Raw genomic sequence first — 24,663 nt, 5'->3', positions numbered from 1 at the left:
GATCCGCCTCTTCCGCAAGGGAGTGGTAATCCTTCGTGGCCAATAGCGGGGAGTTGGCAAGGCCAGCGCGCACTGGAGCCGGCAGCTGTCGGAGAAAGAGGTGGGTGAAGAGAAATCCTCCGTCATCCGCGCCCAGCAAGGACAGCATGCTCTCCATGAGCTCGAGAGCGGTGCCGTCGCCCAGGCCCGCGAGGGAAAGGAGTTTCTCGGCCCGCTCAGCATCAGAGAGGGAGTAACGCCGCAGCAGCAGCGCCTTGAGGGCGGCGTACTTGCCTTGGGCTGGGGGGTCCCGGAGGAGAGTCATCACGCAGCGGGTTGACAGCGGGTCAAGTGAGGCCACCACATGGTGGTATTTAGTATCGTCGGCTGAAACTCCACGAAGAGCAAACTGAGCTTCTACGTGCACGAACCATGAAGGAGGATCGTGAAGCCAAAAATCCGGCAATTTAAGCGCCACAGCAAACGCAGCCATCGGCGGAGGTGAAAGTCCGGCGGCAGCCAATGCTTCCAGGCCGGAGCTGGCTTCGTCGTCGAGCCTTAGCATGTTCGCTACAGGGGTCACCAATGTGGAGGTATGTAATAACGACAGGAGAGGTCTCAGTGTCTCACTCCAACTTTATTAACTGACTCTCAGAACTTCACATATAGTGAGCGCCAAAATCTCCACCCCAACACTTTCCTTCAACTTGGGTGTGAGTGGAGCCACCTGGTGGTCCGCCACAGGATAACACATTGTTGGAGGTATTTCCCCTCTTTGCTATGATCGGTGTTGGGAAAAATGAGAAGTACTTCATTACACTACTCGCTACATTACTTTCATGTTACTCTGTAAAATAACTGAAACACATTGTCTCATAATTATCATTTAAAAATATATAACCCTGAGGCTACAGTCTCACACCACACACTCCCAAGTGTGTGGCGTGAGACTGTAGCTGTGGTGGTGATTATACAGTGGAAACATGAATAGGTAGAAATGGAGGCACCAGCCTGACTGCTCATCAGTGTTTTACACATCCTGTAAAAAACAGCAGATGTTTGCAAAGAACCAAAGTTGTGTTAGGAGTATAATGCAACTGTTTCGTTCTTGATTCCCATCCCTAGTGTACACTGTTAAATGCCAATTTACAAATCTTGTAAATTATACATCAGGGAAACAAAACAACTTGTGTTGAAGAGGGTTACAAACACAGAAGAGCTACCTCGTAGGCTCAAGTGAACAAAAACAAGAAACAGAGCACTGCAAAGTCAAACACTGGTGAGGTGCAAGGCTGTAGAACAGTTATGGGGCCTGGACAGCATCAGAGATGGAACTTGACTACGGGTCAACTTCGGCGGTGATGGACCACCTCAGGAGGATTGGCTGTAAGCCGGCAATGTCTGCCGTGTCTCTACAGTAACAGCCTGGTGGCTTGTGGCTAGTGTGGATAGAGATGGTGGGACAGCTCAGAAGGTTTTTGTGTAATCAGCTCTCAGTTTGGATTCAGGAGACAGACACCCTCCCTACTTTCAAAATTAGACTTGAAACTTTTCTTTTTGATAAAGTTTATAGTTAGAGCTAGATCTGGTGAATAGACTGTGGATTAATTCCTGCTGTAAATAGTTTATCTGCTAAATAGCTTAATTTACCCTGTTGTCAGAGTCCTGCCTTTGAGTCCCGCCTGCCAATTGACAGACTGATAGATGTCAGTTACTGTGCTTCTGATCTGTTTTTCAGTTTCTTTAGGTCATGGCGTGATGTTTGAGATCTTTTAGACTGCGTCATTTTGACAGACGGGTTCTGTTTCAGTGATTTCTTGATTCAGAATGTGTAGCAGGTGTAATGAGGCCTGGTTGTGGCTTGTGATATTGAACTTGGATGTTTAATAAATGTGGTTAATGAATTAAAAATTACAGTTTTATGTTTATTTGTATTTGAATATAAAAAAATGTGTTTAATGATCTGAAATATGAGAGTCTGATAAATATTACAATAAGAAAATCAGGAAGGGTCTTTGGTCACAACATTGTTTACCTACAGGTGTTTTACCTTGTGATAAGTGCAATAAAACAGTCAAGTAAAGCATACAAATCCTTCATCTTATCATTGTCTGATAACAGCAGGCTAACATAAAGCTGTAGCAGCAAAAAAAAGTTTCTTATTTAAGTGTAAATGTGTATGTTAGGATGCCTGGGTCGTTGACCCAGGGTTTTGAGTTTATTATATTACTTATCATCGCTAGTCTTTGGTTTCTTTGTTAGAGTTCTGTCTTATGGTTTATGTCTCTTTGTTCTCTAGTTGCTCTGTCCAGTGTTGCCAACTCCTCAGTAAGGAAAATCGCTATTGGTTGTCCTATAAGTCGCTAGAAGTCGCTAAATGACGTCATCGCCTAATTTGCATAATTGGTCATGCTAATCTAATTGTAACCTATGTTGTTGGAGAGAGAAATAACATTGTGGAAGAGACATAAAGTGAGTAAAAAACGTCCTAAATGCATTTAGAGTTTATTTAGAACTACAAATTAAATTTATTTTAGCAATTATTGTTTTTTTAATGTCACAATTCCAACCCTGCTCCTTTACCCGGGCTTGGACCGGCAAAAGTGACCCGAAATAGGCACTCTGGTGGAGTTACTTTGTGTGTGTGTGTTTATAAGTAGTTTTAAACCTTGTGATCCACAAAACAGCATAAGAGTAAAGCTACGTTCACACTGCAGGCAAAAGCGCATCAAATCCGATTTTTTTTTATCCTATGCGACCCGTATCCGATCATGGTATGACAGTGTGAACGGCACAAATCCAATATTTTCAAATCCGATCTGGGTCACTTTCGTATGTGGTCCTGAATCCGATACATATCCGATGTTTCAGAAAGCGACTGCTGTGTGAACGGTCAAGTCGCATTAAATCCGTCTTTTACGTCACTGACACAAGACAGACGCCAATTATCAGCACCGGAGAAGCGCCCGATAAGACATCGCGAACGCTTCCTGGCCATCCGGTGAAACTGCTGGGAAGACAACGTTGGAGAAACGTGAACATTTTATTTGTACTGCATAATCTGCAGATTCTGACAGAAATCTGCAACTATCCTTTGAAGCACCGCTCCTCTCTAAAACAGCAATAAGGATAATTATTAGGTTATCTACATTATTATGTAAATAACAAAATAACTTAAAGCAAAAATTGGGAAACGTGAAGTCCGAAGTCTTTATATTAAGGGCCATCAGTCAAACAATATTGTTTGCTCTGTGTCTAAACAGAGCGCGTTGTGTGACATCTTCTTTTGCGCATGCGGGCCGCTTTGAGCGTTCACACTAGAGCTCGTTTGCTGTCGCATTTTATTTGTAGTGTGAACGAGCAGACAAAAAAATCGGATTTGATCAAAAAATCTGAATTGAGCATTAAGACCTGCAGTGTGAACGTAGCCTAAAAGAGTAAAAGAAGAACTGACTGCATTACAGCACCCGCTGCTTGTTGAGAGTAAAAGCGATACGCGCTTTCACATCTTTTTTTAGCAACTTTTTTTTAGAAAAAAAGTCACTAAGGGGTCTGAAAACTCGCTAAATATAGCGACGAAGTCGCTAAGTTGGCAACACTGGCTCTGTCTTCCCTGTCAGCTGTATCCCCTTGTCAAGTTCGCGTCTCTGTGTTATGTTTCCTGTTTTACTTTGAAAGTCCGTGTGTCATGTAAATGCGTCTGGTTTTGCTTCCTTTGTCTTGTTAGGCCTCATTTGCCCCAGCTGTGTTTCTCTCCTTTTACCTATTCCCTGATTGCTCCCTCTGTGTATTTAAGCCCTGTGTGTGTCTGTGTTGCAATCTACTCTTATCTACCCTCACCCATGCTGTGTGTCTTGGTTTTTCCTGCCTGCATTAATGTTTGTATTTTGGAAGTTTGTTACTTTGAGTTCAGCATTAAAGCTGTTTTGAGTTCACGTTGTGCCTCCGAGCGTCTGCATTTTGGGTCCACCATTTCTGCCTGCACACAGCCTTCACATAACAGTGTAACCATCCATCTATTTGTTTTCTAATATTTTACCAATTCCAAAAATGTTTTTATAAATTGAGTAATAGATCTATCGATCTCTCTCAAAACATCAAAGACAGATCTTCATCTTTTTCCATTAAAAGAACATAAATATACATTTGTAAGTAAAAATAAAGCCCTAAAAAAGAGGGAGACTTATGCAGAACAAAATAAATATCTCTTACTTTGTAGTTTTGTGCTGATCTCCATCACAAAGTCAACTTAGGGATATGATCTATGAAGTGAACCTCTGTAAAAAGGAGCAAGTACTATCAGCAAGCAACAGGTGTCTCTAAAGTAACAGCTTCACGAGCCACATGGCACTAAGCTCACACAGATCGTGTTAAAAATGTTTGTTTCCTTAGTTTTTAAGTAAAAGAAACTTTATGAAAGTTTATTTTGGGATAAACTTTTGAACCATTTTTGTGGTGAATAGTAAATCTAAACATGCACAGATTGCTGTGGAGTGGAGAGACCTTCTTTAGAGTGGCTAAATATAAAGCTCCATTTAAAGTTATGTAACAATTCCTTTTACACACGAGCAATAATGAAGCATTTAAACACAAAACTTTCAATTAAATTATGTCTGAAAATGTTAAGTCTCATCCATTATAATTCATGAAAAATAAAATCGTAGATTTCCACTAATTGTTTTGGAGTGAAGACAAACCTGCAGCTCCATTTAAGATCTTTTGTAAAGTTACCGTTAATATAGATAACATATAAATGTGCAAATATTTATATATTACCTAAACTTGTTTGAGGTCTAATATGTGTTATTATGTTACAGCACAGTTTACTTCACTTAAGCTTTCAAATACCTCAAAGAGTTAAAAAAAAAAAAAGGAGAGTGCTTTTCAAATATAATAATTGCAACACTGATACAGTAGTAATGATACAGAATACATAAGTGCAAGAGTGTAGAGCCGTTTGAATTAGCTGACAGAGAAGGGAATGGATCACATGAACATTAGCAGTAATACATGACACAGGGCAAGGTATCAAGGCACTCTTGATAATTTTCATGATTTTCCTTCATAAATCAACTTCATTTAACTTCTCAAATATCATTGTGTTCATCTCCTACATGATATATTTAAATGAAATTGCTGATCCAAACAACCAATAATTTATGAAGGAAAATCATGAAAATTATCAAGGGTCCCCAAACTTTTGCATACCACTGTATTATTACAGTACTGTCTACTGGTTCACTTAAACATTTAAATATCAAGAAGCGATAAAGACAAGCACAGTGCTCTAAACATATAAGGTTTAAACAGGGTTTTAGGGCTGAGGCCTATTGAGCAGTCTGTTAAATTTGTATAAATTAATTGATTGATATACCTTTATTAGTCCCACAAGGGGAAATTTCATAAGGCACGCAATGGCGGCGCCATCTTACCCTTCGACCATACATACATTACACAAAACATCACATGGGGAAGACAGGTCAGAGAGGTATAAATTAGAGAGTCAGAGAGCAGTTGAAAAAAGCTCTCTTAGCCAAAATAGGCATGACAGAACACAGCCACACACAGAAGGATGACGGCGTTGACATTGACTACGTTCCTCCACAGAGGCACCTCTGAGGTGTCTGTCAGCTTCCTTTGCAGCGCTTCCTCCTCTTCTTTAGTCAGCTTGGGGGCTTTTTTGGTTTCCAGGCCGCAGAAGCACATCACCGCTTTCTTCAAGAAGCCAGGCTCATCATCTGCAAAAGAAGAAACAAGACAAACGAAAGTCTGCATGTATTTGTTTATATGTATGGATGCATATTTACTGTGCTATATTTTACTCTGCTGCGTATGTCAGCTCATTACCGTCTGAGTCCACACTGTTGGAATCTTGGTTATCAGTCCAATCATCCATCTCAAGATCGACCCTCTCCTCTGTACAGTTCCTCAGGCTCCAGCACAGTCGATACAACTAGTCAAACGGCACAAAATGTGGTAAAAAATATTATCAGAAAATTTATCATTTTATTTTACTTCTTAATAACTGATTAAACACAGTTTAACAAGGAGACTCAGCAGATATGAAGGTTAAAGCAAGTTAAATCTCCATACTAGATCAGTCTGGTGGAAGCTGGAGGATGAGGATAGAGGGAAGGTGTGTTAGGAGGCAGCAAGATAGAAGAAAAAAGCAGGAGTGTAGAGGCAACATTAAATGTAGGCTGGTTACAACTATCGCTGGTAAAGGGAGAGAGCTGGAGGATATAATGAAGAAGATAGATGTATTGTGTGCAAAAGAGTAGATGGAATAGAAGCAAGGCCAAGAGCACTGGAGATGGATTCAAACTAAGAGTATGTGTATACTGTTGTAGAAGTGAAGAGAGTGTCAGACAGGATCATGAGAGGTCGGGAGGTGTTGTAGATGTGGAGAAAGTATATGGTAGGGTATCAAGAGAGGAACTGTTGTATCGCGTGAAGAAGTCATGAGTGCCAGAGAAGTATGTAAGATTAATATGTAAGAGAGCAGTGAAACTACAGTGTCGCGTGCGGTAGAAGTAACAGATGGATGCAAGATGGGGTGGGATTAAGTCGGGGATCAGCTATGAGCCCCTCCTTGTTTGCAATGATGGGGTATTTTCAAGAATGCTGACAGTTTTTCCTCACTATTCTGATTGGATCTGAGAAATGCTGCAAACAACACTTCTCTACAACACTAAATTGCTTATATTAATTGAAGCTGATTAATATAAGCAGTGGGTAGGGAGTTCATACCAAGAAGCTTAACAACTTCTGCAACTGGACTGAGCAACCTTCAAAGTATTTACTCATCTTTTGTTCATCATTATAAAGGTAAGCACGAAGAAGGAGATCTACTTGAGTCTGTCATGCTTCATAGTCTACCTCACCAGTGGGAGAGGGAGTGTGGCCAGCAAAGGTGCGTGATTTGGTTTGTGTTGACCAAGAGCTTCTAGATCTGAGTTGGGTTTAGTAGAGTGAGATCAATACTATCAAGTTCCACCACAGCACTGGAAGGTGCACTGTAGGTAGGTTCACCATGATCAATTGATCAATAGTTACAGTGTTGGGGGGATGTGCCACTATTCTTAGTTGGGTGTCATTGTGAGTGTTGGGGTTATGTTGAGCTTTTTGGACCTTACTCTGAATAACACTCAAAAAACTTGCTTCACCACTACCTCGCACCTAGTTCTTTTAAGTATCTCTGAACCAACTCATTACCGATGTCTTCCTGAGCCACGGCTTGAATGGTTGTAACAGACAAGCAAACAGCAGCATCATCAGGGCTTGGTAGGTCACCAAAGATCTGGATCAGCACTTGACCACATCTGGCTAGTTTGGTTCATCCGAAATCTTTACTGTTAGCTGATGAATATTATCAATGTGCTCCTCTGTGTAAATATCTTCAGTGTCAATCACATAAACTGAGCATTGGCTATCTTACAAATATGTCACAAATATCTGTTTTCCAATCAGAACCTAGATTAACAAAGGCGACTGGAAGTTGCTGCTCTGGGATACCAAGACAAAAAAACAAACAAATAAATAATGGAGTTCATGTGATGGTGGATGTCTGTCAGACTTCATAGGAGAGCAGTATGTTCCTCATCATCATGACAGGAGCAACAAAGAGAAGAAAGTTTCAAGGCTGCGCTAGGCTACAGACATAATACCTCTATGTCATTGATGTGCAGTGTTGGGACTAACGTGTTATTAAGTAACGCTTTACAGTAACTACGTTCTTTTTTTTTTTTTTTTTTTTTCTAAATGACATCAGAAACAGCAGTATGCGACATTACGTGATGGCAGAGCTTCAGTTCATCCTTTGTCATTTTTTTTTTTTTTTTTTTTTTTTTTAATAAATAGGACAGGGGGAATGAATGAGAGAGAGAGGGGGAGAGAAAGAAAGAAAACCAAAGGGGAGAAGAGACGGTGAGAAGGGGGGGAAGAGAGAGAGAAAAAAAAGAACTCCTGGGTCACCTGTATGGAGAAAAAAAAACAAACAAACAAAAAAAACAAACAGAGGAGACAGCAAACAACAAAGAGCAACATAATAATAGAGAAAACAAAGCACCATCACAATAAACTAGCTAGTCATAGATATCAGTATTTACTAAGTAATAAACGATATTGTGCAGCACGCAAGATAGACAGCGCACAGTGTGCTTTGAGGCAGCAGCCAAGAAAGCTTTAGTCCGCGTCTGTGAATACCCATGTGTGCATACCTGTGTGGATCAGCATGCTTGCATTCCAAAGGTTTCTCCATGTAATGATCTGCTAGGGAGTGTGGGGGGGCCACAGCCCCGTCCTCCAGGGTGTGAAGCGGGTATGGAGGAGATCAAAACTCCAGACATCCAGAGGCCCCCAGAACACAAGAGACCATGGAAGACCAACAGAGGGGCAGCCGCGCCACTGTCCCAGTAAGAGCTGAGGAGAGTCCCAGATGAGGGCTCGCCCAGCAGCCGCGGAGCAGAAGTCAGGGGGAGTTGCAGTGACGCGCCCGTGAGCTCCGCCGGCCCCCAGCTGCGCCTGAGTGACCGAGCCCTAGGCCGAGAGGCCGGGGGCACCCCACCTCCAAAGGGGCCCGAGCGAGCCCCAGGCCCCAGGCCCCGACAAGCGGCCGCCAAGGAGTGAGCCGGTGTGTACCCGGACGCCCACCCCCAGACACGTTCGCGTTATTATTGTGGTAACGAGCACGGTAACTAGTTATTATGCCAAAATCAGGAACGCGTTACTCGTTACTGGGATTTAGATAGGGTCGTTACTCGTTACTTCGTGTGGTGGCTATCGCGGAGCTTCCACAGATTCAGTAACATTAGCAAGTGGTGGAGGCCAGCAGGTGGATGAAGGAAAGGGGACGCAGAAGGAAAAGAGACCCGAGGCGGCCGCCGGTCCAAGTGTGAACTGAACTTCAGGTAAGAAGTTATGACCTGCAGTCTCTCTGGGTCAGATATAAACCAAGTTTAGGTGTAGTTTATTTTCGTTATTCTGACTTTTTCCGTACTGCGTGCTAGCTAGCATGACGGAGTTTCTATACAGCTGGGTGGGTGCTATGAAGTTAATGATGTTGAACTTTATTTTGTTCATAAGTTATTAGAGTTGCCAACCGTCCTGTCTGGTATTCAGAGAAAATATTAAACGTTTCTTATTGAGGTGAAAAGGAACAGTTTGTCCCGTAATTCAGCTACAATGGAAAAGGCACAAAGCTGGAGTTATTCTGTGTCTTTGCTGCACAGCTGCCTCTTCTTCTCTCATTCTCCCCCCTCCCTCTCCCGTTTCTACTTCAATCATGAAACTGATCAATGATCAGCTGATCGGCTCTCTTGTTTGTTTATCGCTCACTTTGTGCCGAAAGAGGAAACCAGCGGATGTCGCGCTAAACAACAGCAGCACGTTTAAGCTTGATCAGCTGTTGTTAGAATTTATTTAATATTAATTTCTAGAATCAGCTGATGTTTGCTGGAGCCACAGCTGTAAACCTGCTGGTCATGATATGGTTTGGTTATCTGGTGAGAGGGAAACATGAAGATGAAACCAGGAGATGTCCTTACTGAATCATCAGAGCTGAACAGGTGATGGAGAAACAGGTTTACCTTTTAGGTGACATGAATGAGTTGAAGGGAAGTTATGAACTGTTTCTGAGAGACAAATAACCCCAGGATCCTTTTTTAGGTAGCTGACAGCTGGTAACTGTGCAGGTGCGGATCTAGCAAAGTGTTGCCAGGGGGCCAGGTAGGGCATTAACAGGGAAAGGGGGGCACAAAGAAATTGTACTGGAACTGTTTGTACGTTATTTCTCCAGGCCTATAGGGGGCGCAGGTTTGCACAGTTTGCTATGTTGAGCCAATTAGTCACTAAAAGAAGTGTGATAGGAAGTGTTTGCTCATGAGTGAAGCAAGACATGGCGTGTTTTCCTCTGATCCAAAGCCATCCACTCCGTTAAATCCCTTTGAGTGGCAATATGAGTAAGTTTCTTAATTGTGTTTACCTTTAAGAGAGGGTATATGACATTATTGAAGTGATTTGGAAACTTTTGATGTGTTTTATATGTCCACTTAAGTTCAACCCAAGCTAATGTTTATGTGACATTTCTGTATTCTGTATCATTTCAGTTTCACACTTTTTTGCATTAAATCCTGTCCAAATACAACACGTGCCTGTTCCTTGGAGGAAGTGATGCAAGAGAGAGTTTAGCTGGCTGTGAATCTCAATATAGGACACTGGGTCACATTGGGTGCAACAGTACAGTGAAATCATAGCGCTCTGCGAGGGACGTCGAGTGACAGTTCTACTCTAACATGGAGAAATCAGAGGCTGAAGGTCAAAACGACGAGGAAGCAAGGTCCACTCGCTCAAGAAGGTCCTCAAAGTCTTCAGGAAAACTGACTGTTAGATCATCTGCAGCATGTTCAAGCAGGTCGTCAGCATCAACCCGAGCCAGTATGGCAGCAGCGCGGGCACAAGCAGAAGCTCAAGCAGCAAAAGCCAGATTAGCTTACGCTGAGAAGGAGATGAACATTAAAGTAGAAAAGGCCCGTCTAGAAGCAACTCTGGATGTAATCAACCTCCAAAAGGAAGCAGATGCAGCCTTGGCTAAAGCAGAGGTAATGGAGTCAGCAGCAGCTCAATTTGACAAAGCTGAATCAGGGGAAGAGTGGCCATTGTCACCCCTACAAGTAACCCCAGAGCAAAAAGTGAGTGAATACATAAATAAACACAGCCACACTGACCTGGTTCCAGACATTACATCTCACCATGATGACAGTAAATATCAGAATGAACAATCCAAACAACCAGTAATGTACACACCTCTTTGTCCCAAACAAGAGCCAGTGCAGTACTCATTCATGCCACAAGATGGGGCAGAGAGACGACTACAAAGAGATGTAAGTCCACAGACTCTCCACGATGCATTACAACTGCAGCACGGATTAAGCTCAAATGATAATGCAGACACCATAGCAAGCGACCTCGCCAGATTCTTAGCCAAGAGTCAGCTAATAACTGGAGGGCTGTCTAAATTTGACGACAAGCCAGAAAATTACCTTAGTTGGAAAGCCACATTCCAGAGCACTGTTAGGGACCTTGGTCTAACAGCCACTGAAGAAATCAACCTACTCATTAAGTGGTTAGGCCCAGAGTCTTCTGAACACGCCAAGAGATTAAAAGCAGTCAACATAAAGCATCCACCTGCCGGTCTGAACATGATATGGTTGAGACTAGAGGAATGTTACGGCTCACCAGAAGCAATAGAAAACTCCCTGTTTGCCCGAATACGAGACTTTCCAAAGCTCTCCAGTAAAGAACCACACAAGCTTCGCGACCTATCAGATCTGCTGTGTGAACTCCAAGCTGCAAAGCTAGATGGTTATTTGCCTGGTTTAAGTTACCTCGACACAGCTAGGGGAGTACATCCAATTGTGGAGAAGCTGCCCTTCCATCTTCAAGAGAAGTGGACAATGGTAGGGTCAAAGTTTAAAGAAGACCACAATGTTAGCTTCCCACCATTCTCATTCTTTGTCGAATTTGTGAAACGTCAAGCAAAAGCAAGGAATGATCCAAGCTTTACCACACCTTTCAACACGACTCTTTCCTATGCCAACCACATGTCCAGCTACAGAAAAGAAAAACCGTTAAGTAACCACAACCAAAGGTCATCGGTTACAGTGCACAAGATGGACATATCATCAGAGGGATCAAAGGTAAAAAAAGCAGACGAAGACATTGAAAGACAGTGCCCCATACATCACAAACCCCACCCACTCAAAAGATGCAGGGGCTTTAGAGCTATGCTGCTTGAGCAGAGGAAGAGGTTCCTCAGAGACAATAGCATTTGTTACCGCTGCCTTGCTTCCACCGGCCACCAAGCCAAAGACTGTACAGTCATGATTAAGTGTGAAGAGTGCAATAGTGAGAAACACCTGGCAGCTCTTCATCCTGCCCCAACACAGCAAATGCTCAGACCTCCTTCATCTCCTGAAGTGCACGGCGGGGAGCAAGCAAATCCACAAGCCCCGGATGTTACTGCCACATGCACAGAGGTATGTGGAAATAAAATCACAGGGAGATCCTGTTCTAAGGTTTGCTTAGTGCAAGTCTATCCCAAGGGTCAGCGAGACAACGCCAGAAGGATGTATGCAATAATTGACGATCAAAGTAACCAGTCACTTGCAAAGACAGAGTTTTTTGACATATTTAACATACAAACCACACCTGAACCATACATGCTGAAAACTTGTAGTGGTGTAACACACACGACTGGTAGAAGAGCATGTGGCTACATGGTTGAGTCATTAGATGGAAAAATGAGTTTCCCTCTCCCCGCGCTCATTGAGTGCAATGCCATCCCCAACAACAGGGAAGAGGTGCCAACTGCAGAAGCTGCTTTACACCACCCGCACCTGAAAGCAATAGCTGCTCAAATACCACCTCTCGACCCAAGTGCAGACATTCTGTTGCTGATAGGACGCAACCTTCTGAGAGTTCACAAAGTGAGGGAGCAAATCAATGGCAGAGATAATGACCCATTTGCACAGAAGCTTGACCTGGGCTGGGTTATCATTGGCGATGTGTGTCTTGGTAATGCCCACAAGCCAAGTAAAGTGAATGTTCTGAAAACCTATGTATTGGACAATGGGCGCCCAAGCTATCTCACTCCCTGCGACAGTCACCTTAGTGTAAAGGAGGACTTCAGTCTGAGCCAAACCAAAGCCATCTCCAGTCAACCGCCATCTGCTCTCTCACACCAAAAGCCCACGGCTGAGAATTTGGGAGACTCTGTGTTTTGTCACACCAGCAACGACAACCACCTTGCTCATTCAGCTGAAGATGTAATCTTTTTGAAAAAGATGGCAGGCTTCTTCAAGGACAATACAAACAGCTGGGTTGCACCACTCCCGTTCCGAACCCCCAGACGCAAACTCCCGGATAACCGGTCCTACGCCTACCAACGGCTGATGTCGTTACGACGTACGCTCGACAAGAAACCAGAAATGAAAACACATTTTGTGGAATTCATGCAGAAAATGCTAGATAACCAACATGCAGAGCTCGCACCACCTCCCAATAGAGACAAAGAGAACTGGTATCTCCCCATTTTTGGTGTGTACCATCCCCAAAAGCCAGGGAAGATACGCGTTGTGTTTGATTCGAGTGCACAGTTTGATGGAGTGTGCCTCAATGAGGTGCTGCTTTCTGGCCCGGACCTGAACAACACACTTTTGGGTGTGCTGCTTCGCTTCAGGAAAGAACCAGTCGCAGTCACAGCTGACATTGAACAAATGTTCTACTGCTTTGTGGTCCAAGAAGACCACAGAGACTACCTTCGCTTTCTTTGGTACAAAGACAACGACCTTGGCAAAGACGTAGTAGACTACAGAATGAGGGTGCATGTCTTTGGTAACAGTCCTTCCCCTGCAGTGGCAATTTACGGGCTGAGACTGGCAGCAAGGGAAGCAGAAAGCGAGTATGGAACTGATGCCCGAGACTTCGTAGAGCACAACTTCTATGTCGATGACGCATTAAAGTCTTTCCCAACTGCAGCTGAGGCTGTTGATGTCCTACAGAGAACTCAGAAAATGCTTGCCCTCTCAAATCTACGTCTCCACAAGATTGCTTCCAATAAAGTGGAAGTGGTGAGTGCATTCCCCCCTGAGGATAGGGCCAAAGATATCAAAGATCTCGATTTAACAACAGATGAGCTTCCAGTCCAGCGCAGCTTGGGGGTAAGTTGGAACCCCACAACAGACACGTTCACATTCCACGTTCCACAAGAGCAAAAACCCTTCACTCGCCGGGGCGTACTCTCAACAGTGAACAGCTTGTTTGACCCTCTTGGTTTGCTTGCACCTGTAACCATCAAAGGCAGACTTCTTCTCAGAGAGCTCTCCAGCGGCAACCTTGAGTGGGACAGTTCCTTACCCCAAGACATGTACGACGGCTGGAGAAGGTGGCATGACTCGCTACGAAGTCTCACAAACCTGCACATTCCCCGCCCCTACGTCACGTTCTCCATCTCACAAGCCACATTCATCGAACTTTGTGTTTTCTCAGACGCTTCAGTGAAAGCCATCGCTGCGGTAGCTTACCTGAAGGTCACACATGAAGATAGGCACAGTGAGGTCGGATTCGTTATGGGTAAGGCCAAACTAGCTCCTGTACCAGAACCGACCATTCCTCGATTAGAGCTGTGCGCTGCAGTGCTTGCTGTGGAGATGTCAGAGCTTCTCACAGTAGAACTAAACGTAAAGATTGACAAGACAACATTCTACACTGACAGTAAAGTGGTGTTAGGATACATTAACAATCAAAACAGAAGATTCCATGTATATGTGAACAATCGTGTACAGAGAATCAAGCAGTCTTCCCTACCAGATCAATGGAGATACGTCCCATCAGAGCACAATCCTGCCGATCATGGCTCTCGGTCTGTACCAGCAGACAAACTCTCTGGTACTTCATGGTTGTACGGCCCAGCATTTCTTCTCAATCACGAGACTCTCTCCCCAGAAAAGGGTCCATTTGAACTCGTCGATCCAGAGTCGGACATTGAAATTCGACGTAACGTCAATGTGCTTGTGACCACAACTGCTCCAGGTGCCTTGGGTTCATCACGCTTTGAAAGATTCTCAAAATGGACTTCCCTTGTCCAAGCGGTGGCCTACCTTCGCCACATCTCCCACAGTTTCAAGTCTAAAGATGGTGGTGCCTGTAGCGGCTGGCATCTTTGTAAGGCTAGTCTCACAGATGAAGCGTTATATGAAGCAGAGCACACAATCATCAGGTGTGTCCAGCGTGAAGCCTATGCAGAAGAAATAAAATGCATCATGGCGAAACGAGACTTACCTCGCAACAGTGCTCTTCACAAACTTCATCCCATCGTCGATGGCAAAAACTTATTGCGAGTAGGAGGTCGACTTGCAGAGTCTGGCTTGCCGAGTCATCAGGCTAACCCTCTTCTGATACCAGGGAAGCATCACATTGCAACACTGCTCATTCGACATCACCATGAAGCCACCCAGCACCAAGGAAGACACTTCACTGAGGGGGCTGTGAGAGCAAGTGGCTTATGGGTAGTTGGTTCTAAGAGGTCTATCAGCAGTGTAATCCACAAATGTGTCACCTGCAGAAAGCTTCGAGGTAGAACAGAGCAGCAAATCATGTCTAACTTACCTGCCGAACGCCTTCAGACGGACCCCCCATTCTCTTATGTTGGCCTCGATGTATTTGGACCGTGGGAGGTTTCAACACGCCGCACCAAAGGTGGTCATGCAAACAGTAAGAGATGGGCAGTCTTGTTCACTTGCATGTCTACACGGGCTGTTCATATTGAAGTGATTGAAACTCTCAGCTCTTCCAGTTTCATCAATGCTCTTCGCAGGTTCTTTGCGATCAGAGGCCCTGCCAAACAGTTGAGGTCAGATTGCGGAACCAATTTCATTGGTGCCTCCAAGGACCTAAAGTTGCATTCCCCAAAACCTGGTGATACAAGTGTGGATGACTACCTACGCAAGCAGAGGTGTTCCTGGGTGTTTAATGCTCCTCACTCATCTCACATGGGTGGCGCCTGGGAGCGTATGATAGGCATCTCACGACGCATCCTGGACTCAATGCTCCTACAAGCAGGAAACCCTACTCTAACTCACGAGGTCCTGACAACGTTAATGGCGGAAGTCACGGCTATTATCAACGCAAGGCCACTTGTACCCGTTTCCTCGGATCCAGACGCTCCCTTAATCCTGACCCCCTCAGCTCTGCTCACCCAGAAGTTCGATCCGATTCCAACTCCACCTGGGGAATTCACCAAGGCCGACATATATACACGGCAGTGGAAGAGAGTTCAAGCCCTTGCCGACACATTCTGGGCCAGGTGGCAGAGGGAGTACCTCCACATGCTCCAAGGTCGTCAGAAATGGCAGCGCAGCAAACCAAACTTGAAGGAAGGAGACGTTGTTCTTCTGAAGGACAAGCAACTAAAAAGAAATGAGTGGCCTATGGGTGTCATCGTGAAGACACTTCCAAGCAGAGACGGAGTTGTCAGAAAGATGGAAGTGAAGGTGACACGCGACAAGATTGCAAAGACATTCTGTAGACCCATTTCGGACTGTATCCTTCTTCTGAGAGATTGGTCTCATGTGTAAATAGGGTCTAGTGGCAATCTTAAAATAATGCCAGGCGGGGAGTGTACTGGAACTGTTTGTACGTTATTTCTCCAGGCCTATAGGGGGCGCAGGTTTGCACAGTTTGCTATGTTGAGCCAATTAGTCACTAAAAGAAGTGTGATAGGAAGTGTTTGCTCATGAGTGAAGCAAGACATGGCGTGTTTTCCTCTGATCCAAAGCCATCCACTCCGTTAAATCCCTTTGAGTGGCAATATGAGTAAGTTTCTTAATTGTGTTTACCTTTAAGAGAGGGTATATGACATTATTGAAGTGATTTGGAAACTTTTGATGTGTTTTATATGTCCACTTAAGTTCAACCCAAGCTAATGTTTATGTGACATTTCTGTATTCTGTATCATTTCAGTTTCACACTTTTTTGCATTAAATCCTGTCCAAATACAACACGTGCCTGTTCCTTGGAGGAAGTGATGCAAGAGAGAGTTTAGCTGGCTGTGAATCTCAATATAGGACACTGGGTCACATTGGGTGCAACAGTACAGAAATACTTTTCTTTCTTATTCTCATTTAAAATGTCTAGCTTTTAAAAAATAATTATCTGAATCTTACAACAAACGATTGATAGATTGATGCATATATACCATCAAAACAGTGTACATCACTGTCACAACAGTGTTTGTTTTCATTCAAAGGCTTTATGATTTTTCCTATAATGGTGGGACGGTCTCTAGTCAAAATGCCCGGGACGATTTTTTTGTCCCAGTCCAGCCCTGTATGCAGCTCATCTGCAGTCTGGTGTTACCTACATCTTCCTATTCAGAAGGCAGAATTTCCGAGTTCTGAGTACAATCGAAAGCACCACGACTGCAGTTTTTGTGTTGGATGTAAAAGGCGCACATGACGCTGTGACGTAGGCTAGAATCATGGCAGCAGTCAATGATGGTCCAGGCGTGGGATTTCTCTCGTGGAAATATGCACATTATCTTTTCCTTTCTATTGGTAGGTGGCACAGTGCACTTGTGGCAAGTAAGCAAGCTAGAAGACTGGCAACGTTATGGAAGAAACACATTAACAAGAGAATTCTGAGTAAAACCAAAGTTACTTTCCCTAGTAACTAGTTACTTTGAAAGTAACGAGTAACTTGAAGTAACTGAGTTACTTTTGAGAGAAGTAACTAGTAATGTAACTAAGTTACTATTTTAAAGTAACTTACCCAACACTGTTGATGTGTGATCAATGACCATGAAATCTCATGCTCTATACAACAATTTATAGGTGCATTGGTATTTTGGTGTCTTAAATTAAAAACTTACATGTTTGTCGTCAATAGGTTTGGTCATGAGAGACACTGCCAGCATGACGATGCCGGAGATGACAAACAGAATGAGCCCAAAGTAAAGGTAGTGAACTCCACATATGATAGTGGGACAGTTACTGGGGATAGCACAGCTACCTGTCCCATAAATAAACTCTGTAATCATCCTGCTCAAGCCCATACACAGCCCAATTATGAGGCCATAAAATGCACCCTGTGGAAAGAAAGAAAAAAGGACAAATATTACTTTTTATCGAAATAGTTTTAAAAAGTTTAAAGGTTTTAAAAATGGTAAATAAATACAATATAGTAAAATAGTAATAGATAGCAACATATATATGTATATATAATATTGTGTTTGAAGAAATAGTTTTGGATAAATGCTTCTTGCTAAAAGTGAGATTGAATCAGCGCTACATTTGGATGCATATTGAACAGGAAGCTGGAATCATGATTCTTACAGTATATTAACATACCAGCATTTGTAACTCTTGTTAGCTAACATGCATCCTGTGTACATGTACAGATCCAAAATATAAAAAATGTGTCTACAAAAAGTAGTTGGACAGTTCATGAAGGAATATTTACCACTTTTGCCCAAGTGTAATACTATTTTGTGGTCAGGACCTACTGGGATGTCTGGAATGATTAAACAACTTATTAATTGAACTTTTTCAGTGGTTGTGGGTGGAAATAACTACTTTTGCCAAGAAGCACTCTGACAGCTCTATTTTATTCCCAGTCCATCTACTGAGCCGAGCTATGAACTATTTGTCTTATTTTTCCTCTACAGACTTACAGATTGGTTTAATCATTTATCCCTAACACTCGGCATAAAAACAGTTTTTCCCCAAGCGACAAATGACAAAAGCTTTGCTCTTGATAACATTTTCCTGACTAAATCCCAGAGGTATGTGAAGGATTCTTTCACTGCACAAAACGACAGTGAAGAACAGATTTCTTTCTTATTTCATGAAAAAGTCAAGCAAACACTGAAGGAGGCAACTCACAGTCTCATTGACACGTTTGCAAAAAATGGCAAGCAAGAAGACAGCTGCAACAGGTGGGGCAAGGTAACTGGTGATGGATTCAGTGTAGACAAAGAGTTGACCACTTTGGGATCCCTGCACCATAGGAATCCATGCTATGTTCACACCAATCAGGGCCAAGATAAAAACTCTGTACAAAAAATGCAATCAGTCATGCAATGCAATCATTTTTCTCATTGCAATCAATGGCAAAAATGTGTTTTACCTGCCAGCAATCATGAGTTCCTTCTCACTAGCAGAGCGACGAATTCTAGTGTAGATGTCCATGGTGAAGAGAGTACTGGCACTGTTGAAGATAGAGGTAAGGGAGCTCATCAAAGAGGCCAGCATCACAGACAGCATAAGACCTCGCAAGCCTGAAATAGAGTAACAGATTAAAAAGTAGAAATATAAAAAAAATCTGCAATAATTAAAAGTTAATAAGACAAAGGTCACCAACCTTTAGGCATGAGTTCCACGACCAGTTTCGGATAAGCAATGTTGCTGCAGCCCACCCTGGTCCCACAGTGTTTTTCACATTCATCTGGATCCACACATGCTACCACATCTAGATTAAAGGCAGAAATCCACAGTATTTCATTTTATCACAACTTTAAATATACCAGTAAGCTTGCTACATAAGTTACATACAACAGACTCTTAAAACCACACACCACACTCACCTGTGTACAGGATCCTGCTAATCATCCCGGGGAAAACCATGAGGAACATGGGCAGTATCTTCAGGTATCCACATAGGATACAACCTCCTTTCACGTGAGAGAGACTCTTGGCAGAGAGGCAGCGCTGCACAATCACCTACAATTAGGAAACAATTGTAGTACAATTCAGTGGTGGTAAGCAACAAAATACATTTACTCATAGAGCCAGATTCAATGTGAAGTATTGCAACAAGCTGAGAAATCAGACAGCAAGAAACTCACAAGGAGGCACTGAATCTTCAAATACTGCTGTAAACCCTACAACTCCAAAGGCTGTGCTCTTTTATTCTGCATTTAAAAAGCATACTAACACTGTACTTCCAGCAGGTTACATAACAGTAAACATAAATTTCTTAAATTCAATATGAAACACAGTGTTTCAGAGGCATGATGGGAAATTACATTTAGACACGCCCACACTCCACACAGCCCTCACCTAGGTGGTTAGCTGTCCCCAACAACCCACATGTCTGTGTCAAAATCTTTGAGATGTTGGGGGAGGTGACACTGTCGTTAAGTCAGATTAGAAGATTTCTCAGTGGTCTCTCAAGTTGGGTTGAGAGTCTAGGGTTAGTGCTGGAGCCCTGAGTGCATGACAGTCACGATGGAGCACAACCACCCTTTTCTATTCGACCAGCCACACCATGTAAACCACATCTGACAGTCTGTCATACACATTGCAGAGTCCAACGCACTGGCTCATCAGTTTAGGAGAATGGCTTATCTTTCTCTCTAGGCTGAAGGCTCACACCTGCTCCCCAGGTACAAGACCTTTCACCCTGAATCATACAGTGAGCATGTTTCTGCTGGGAACTTGCACCTGGTCAACTTATGAGGTGAAACCTGTGACTGAATCAGAATGCAGTTCAATGGGTTGAAGCTGAACATCACTGGATGCATTATCTACACTGCAAGTGAAAAGAGATCCATTTCACTCTCAAGTGATTTTAAGTCCTCAGATCACCTTTAAAACTCAAGGGCTCCTAACACGGAAGAGCATCAGTGGAGGTGATCGCTTGATGCTATGGTTTCTTTCACTGATGGCATCTGAGTAAGAATGCTGGTCTTCAGTTGGCTTGAGACCTACTGCATATTTCCTCCTATCAAAATGTTCACTGGGATCCTGGCCTTATAGTTTTCTATTAGATTCATTCATTCATGAACATTAATAGCAAATTCAAGACTGGCTTTCCACTCGACATCTGTAGGACACAGTTGCAGCAGGGAAGCCAGTTGAAATTGGAGACTCCAGTGAGAGAAGTTAACATTTTAAAGGAAATAGTTTTAGCCTGGAAGGTTGCTTTTAAAATAATCAAAAGACACTGGAGGGAGGATCCATTTTAATCTGTTTGATGTGGATTTATTGTGATAAAAAGACTGGTATGGAAATTGTTGATGTCCTGACTTTAAGAAGGAAATGCCTACTCTGCAATTAGCAGGTAACCAATGAGAGAAAATTGTTCAAGACTTGGAGGGGAAGGGCTTGAGGGTGCGAGCAGCTGGGTGTGACCTGTGTGGTTCCCTGCCTCTTCCAATTAATGGAGGGTATTAATCGCCAGCTTCACTGTCCTTGTATGCTTGCCTTGTCATCTTCTGTCCTAGCTCTACCAGCCTGCTACACCACGACACCAACACTAAGGTTCACCTTTATGGATTCTGGACACAAAACCTCTCAGGATTCTCAGCCACACTCCAGGGAGTACCACCAACCGCACTACCTGCCTGCTCTGCTGCTATCACCATCCCACACAGGGGCCTAGAAAGCTCAGGTCATTCCTCTGCCAGCCACTCGGACCTCTGCCTCCCCCTCTGAGCCTAAACGTCTTTCTGCCCAAGTAAGCCACTCCGACACTTCATTTCAGTAGTCACTATAACCTCTGGCCCAAACTATGCACCCACCAACACCTTTTCTCTCTCTCTCACTCTAGTGCGCACCGCAAGCACCACAACACCAGTCACTGCTTATGAAATGTTCTGTTATGTTCTTCAGGCTGCCACGCAGGATTCTCGGCCTTGTAGTGTACTTTGTATCAAGCCAAGTTTCTAGGTTTTTATTTTGCCACCACACTAGAGCCCAACCTTATACACAGTACATCTTTGTAAATTATGTTCAGTTCTTTCAAATAATCTTTTGTTATTGAAATGACTTTACACGTACGATTAATGAGGAAGATCTATAATCACTCATCTACCTGCTTTCCCGGGCATTCGGTCTATTCTTTACATCCACTTCCCACATCAGACTGAGTCCTGACATCCTTGTTCTAGTCCAATCATTTCCCCCTGCCCTCTCCTTGCTACTCTCCTCTCTGCATACTTTTAAATCTCTCAACAAGCTGAAAGTCAGTGATTTATATATATATATATATAAAAATCACTGACAGCAGCTGGATAGCGTAGTGGTTAGACTACATGCCTTTGCAACACAGGATCACAAGTTCGATTCCTGCCTGGGGCGTCTGTATCCAGTAAGGGTCCTAAGGCTAGACCCCCTATGCTAAGCAAGCCTACCGCAAACATGAGCGAGACAGATAAATATGAAGGCATGCCGGCTCGGACGTCGCCTGGATCAACAAGGTCCGCGTCAGGTGTTGAGGAACCAGGGCACCCTGACGAAAAGTGGGCTACTGGAACAAGAAGGCATCAGTGGTCAAGAGATAAAAACAGAGCGTTGTTGGAATGCTACTACGCAAGTAACCCCAGCGGAAGGGGCTACATGAATAGGATGAGGGACCTATGGATTCTTCGATACCCAACATCCACAATGACGGCGAAACAACTAGTAGCTCAGTGTTCCAACATTCAAAAGAAGGTGACGAGGTGCAACACAAATGCTACGGCAAGGAGGAGTCAGGATGCCAGGTGGGGGGGGAAGATATCATCACCCCCACCCGAGATTGGGTACATCGCCCCAAGTGCGATAGGAGAAGGATCGTTGAGTGCGAGAGGAACTGACCTGAAAAATAGGATCATGGCCAAGCTTGAAACCTGGATCCCCCGTAGCCGGTTACCAAGATTACGTGAAGTACCCTCTGAAGGTCTGCTAGATGATGTTAATGCAGCACTACGGACAATACCTACAACCACGATTACCGACACTAACAAGCTGATCTACAATACGGCAGCAGTGATCAGTGAGATGCTTGGCTACAAGTTGAACAGCCACAAGGGGCAGTACCCTCCATGGAGAAGGAGGGTAGAGGGCAAGATCAAAGTAGCACGGAGGGAGGTTAGCCAACTAACGGAGTTGCAGAAAGGTGCGACAAAGAAGGTGCATAAGAAATACAGCAAGCTGTCCATACCTGAGGCCTTGGAAACTGCCAAGCAAAGACTCACAGCCTTGGCCAGCCGCTTGAGGAGGTACACCAGAGAGATAGAAGGCAGGAGAATAAACCAGCTGTTCTCCACAGAACCAGCAAAGGTGTACTCTCAGTGGCAAGGGAACAATAAGAGAACAGCACCACCAAGGCTGGAGACGGAGCAATACTGGAAGAGCATATGGGAGAAGGACGCAACCCATAACGGCAATGCTCAGTGGCTAGTGGATCTGAGGGCAGACCACAGCGACCTCCCTGAACAGGGTCCAGTAACCAGTGGCAGATATCCAAGAAAGGGTCTCCAGTATGAAGAGTTGGACAGCACTAGGGCCCGACATGGTTCACGCCTACTGGCTAAAGAAGCTGACTGCACTCCACGAGCGTCTGGCAGCACAAATGAACCAGCTGCTAGTTAACGAGAGACACCCAGAATGGCTAACCAAAGGTCGGACGGTCCTGATCCCCAAGGACCCCAAGAAGGGACCGGTCCCCTCCAACTACCGACCAATAACCTGCCTCAGTACTACATGGAAGCTCCTGTCAGGCATCATATCAGAGCTGAATTAGGAGGGTTTTGTTTCCAATTTGCTTAGTAAAAGAGACTATTATTGTTCTACTGACTCTGTTTCTAAAGACTTAAGTCCAGTGATTATAACCCCTGTGCCTGAAAGAACTGTAGCTATGTGTTTAGAGGTGTTTAACAATGGGAATAGGACTGCATGTAGCATGGCCAAATCTGTCATAATTAAAGATTCTCTGGGACAACTGAAAATAACATTCATTTCTGCTAATGGGAGTTATAAGAAAATGTTTAATGTTTCTAAACCTAAAGCTGGCTGCAGTATTTAGTTTCAGGCCTGTTATTGGAAAGATCCATGTACCTTGTTCATGAACCAGCTTTTCAGCAATGTGTTCTTCAAACTGTGCTTACTATAAGGTGAGCACAGTTTATCTGTCTGTTTTTGGACCTGGTCGATACTGTTCACTATTCATGAACAGTCCAAGCCATGTGTTTCACAGCTGGGTTCTAAGCTGTCTGTAAATACAAATGTCACAAACTGTAACTTGGGCCCCTTCTTGGCACCTGCAAAGACTGAGGCCTCCCCTATGGACTGTTATGCACCCAAGCCAGTTTATTCAGAGTGAGCACACTTTGCAGAGACTGCACCTTCCACGTTGGCCGGACGCTCTGGAGAGCCCATCCAGCTGCCTTCCTCATCGGCTAGAGGCTCTGGTGAGTCCACCCAACATCCTGCCGTGTCAGCTGGGGTTCATGGGAGCCCAACCTGCAATTCCCTGTGTATGAATATAAAGCTCCATTTGAAGTTATGTAAGTTGTGAGTGAGCAATAATAAAGCATTTAAACACATACATACATCTTATACAGCAAAAATTTCAATTAAATTGTCTGAAAACGTTACCATCCATCTCATCCATTCTAATTCATCACTGTACGACAGACCCGACCATGGTTTCATGCTTTTCAGCATACTTTATTTGTCACTTGAACATACAACCCTTAATGTCTAAATCGCTGGCAACATAAGTGAGTACACCTTTAAGTGGAAATGTTCAAACTGTGCCCAAAGTGTCAATATTTTGTATGGCAATCATTATTTCCAACACTGGCTTAACTCTGTTGGGCATGGAGTTCACCAGAGCTTCACAGGTTGCCATTACAATGCTCTTTCACTCCTCAATGATGACATCATGGAGCTGGTGGATGTTAGAGACCTTGCGCTCCTCCAACTTCCATTTGTGGATGCCCCAGAGATGCTGAAAAGGGTTTAAGTCTGAAGACATGTTTGGCCAGTTAAGTACCTTTACCCTCAGTTTATTCAGCAAGGCACTGGTCTTTTTGGAGGTGTGTGTAGGGTTGTTTTCATGTTGGAATACTGTCCTGTGGCCCTGTTTATGAAGGGAGGGGATCATGCTCTGTTTTATGGTTCCTGCAATTAACTGTAGCTCCTCAGTGCCAGCAGCACTCATGCAGCCCGAAACAATGACATCTCACCACCATGCTTGACTGTAGGCAAGACACACTCTTTGTACTCCTCACCTGGTTATTTGACACCATCTGAACCAAATAAGTTTGTCTTGGTCTCATCAGACCACAGGTAATCCATGTCCTTAGTCTGCTTGTCTTCAGCAAACTGTTTGCAGGCGTTTTTTATGAATTATCTTTAGAAG

At 43.8% G+C, this 24,663-nt stretch overlaps 1 protein-coding gene and 1 pseudogene across 4 annotated transcripts in view; one reads left to right on the top strand and one right to left on the bottom strand.

Annotated features, from left to right (window-relative positions):
• Positions 1 to 5,208: 5,208 nt before the first annotated feature.
• The window catches only part of LOC309712019 (sodium/glucose cotransporter 1-like), a 31,436-nt pseudogene continuing 11,981 nt past the window's right edge, over positions 5,209 to 24,663 (bottom strand). Inside the window, exons 4-10 of the transcript XR_014280903.1 lie at positions 19,118 to 19,253; positions 18,895 to 19,002; positions 18,661 to 18,811; positions 18,417 to 18,585; positions 17,405 to 17,620; positions 5,827 to 5,932; positions 5,209 to 5,717 (exon numbers count right to left, since the gene is read on the bottom strand). The product of XR_014280903.1 is annotated as a sodium/glucose cotransporter 1-like (transcript). The remainder of the gene's footprint in view (positions 5,718 to 5,826; positions 5,933 to 17,404; positions 17,621 to 18,416; positions 18,586 to 18,660; positions 18,812 to 18,894; positions 19,003 to 19,117; positions 19,254 to 24,663) is intronic.
• On the top strand, positions 9,772 to 16,627 carry LOC309710209 (uncharacterized protein). 3 transcript variants are annotated; one of them, XR_014277681.1, is made up of 2 exons: positions 9,772 to 16,350; positions 16,498 to 16,627. XR_014277681.1 is itself a non-coding variant. In XM_082539481.1 (2 exons), exon 2 carries the CDS (start codon positions 10,272 to 10,274, stop codon positions 16,110 to 16,112), a length of 5,841 nt encoding a protein of 1,946 aa, XP_082395607.1. In that variant the 5' UTR covers positions 9,772 to 9,938; positions 10,086 to 10,271; the 3' UTR covers positions 16,113 to 16,627. The 3 variants fall into 3 exon arrangements, 2 of the variants coding, with proteins under 2 accessions (XP_082395607.1, XP_082395608.1); XM_082539481.1 differs by having other exon boundaries at positions 9,772 to 9,938; positions 10,086 to 16,627; XM_082539482.1 differs by having other exon boundaries at positions 9,772 to 10,667; positions 10,801 to 16,627.

This window comes from Aulonocara stuartgranti, assembly GCF_965226115.1.
Source record: "Aulonocara stuartgranti genome assembly, chromosome: 7".
Lineage (NCBI taxonomy): Eukaryota > Metazoa > Chordata > Actinopteri > Cichliformes > Cichlidae > Aulonocara > Aulonocara stuartgranti.
The sequence above is the reverse complement of the archived record's forward strand: the minus strand, read 5'-3'. Positions and strand labels throughout refer to the sequence as shown.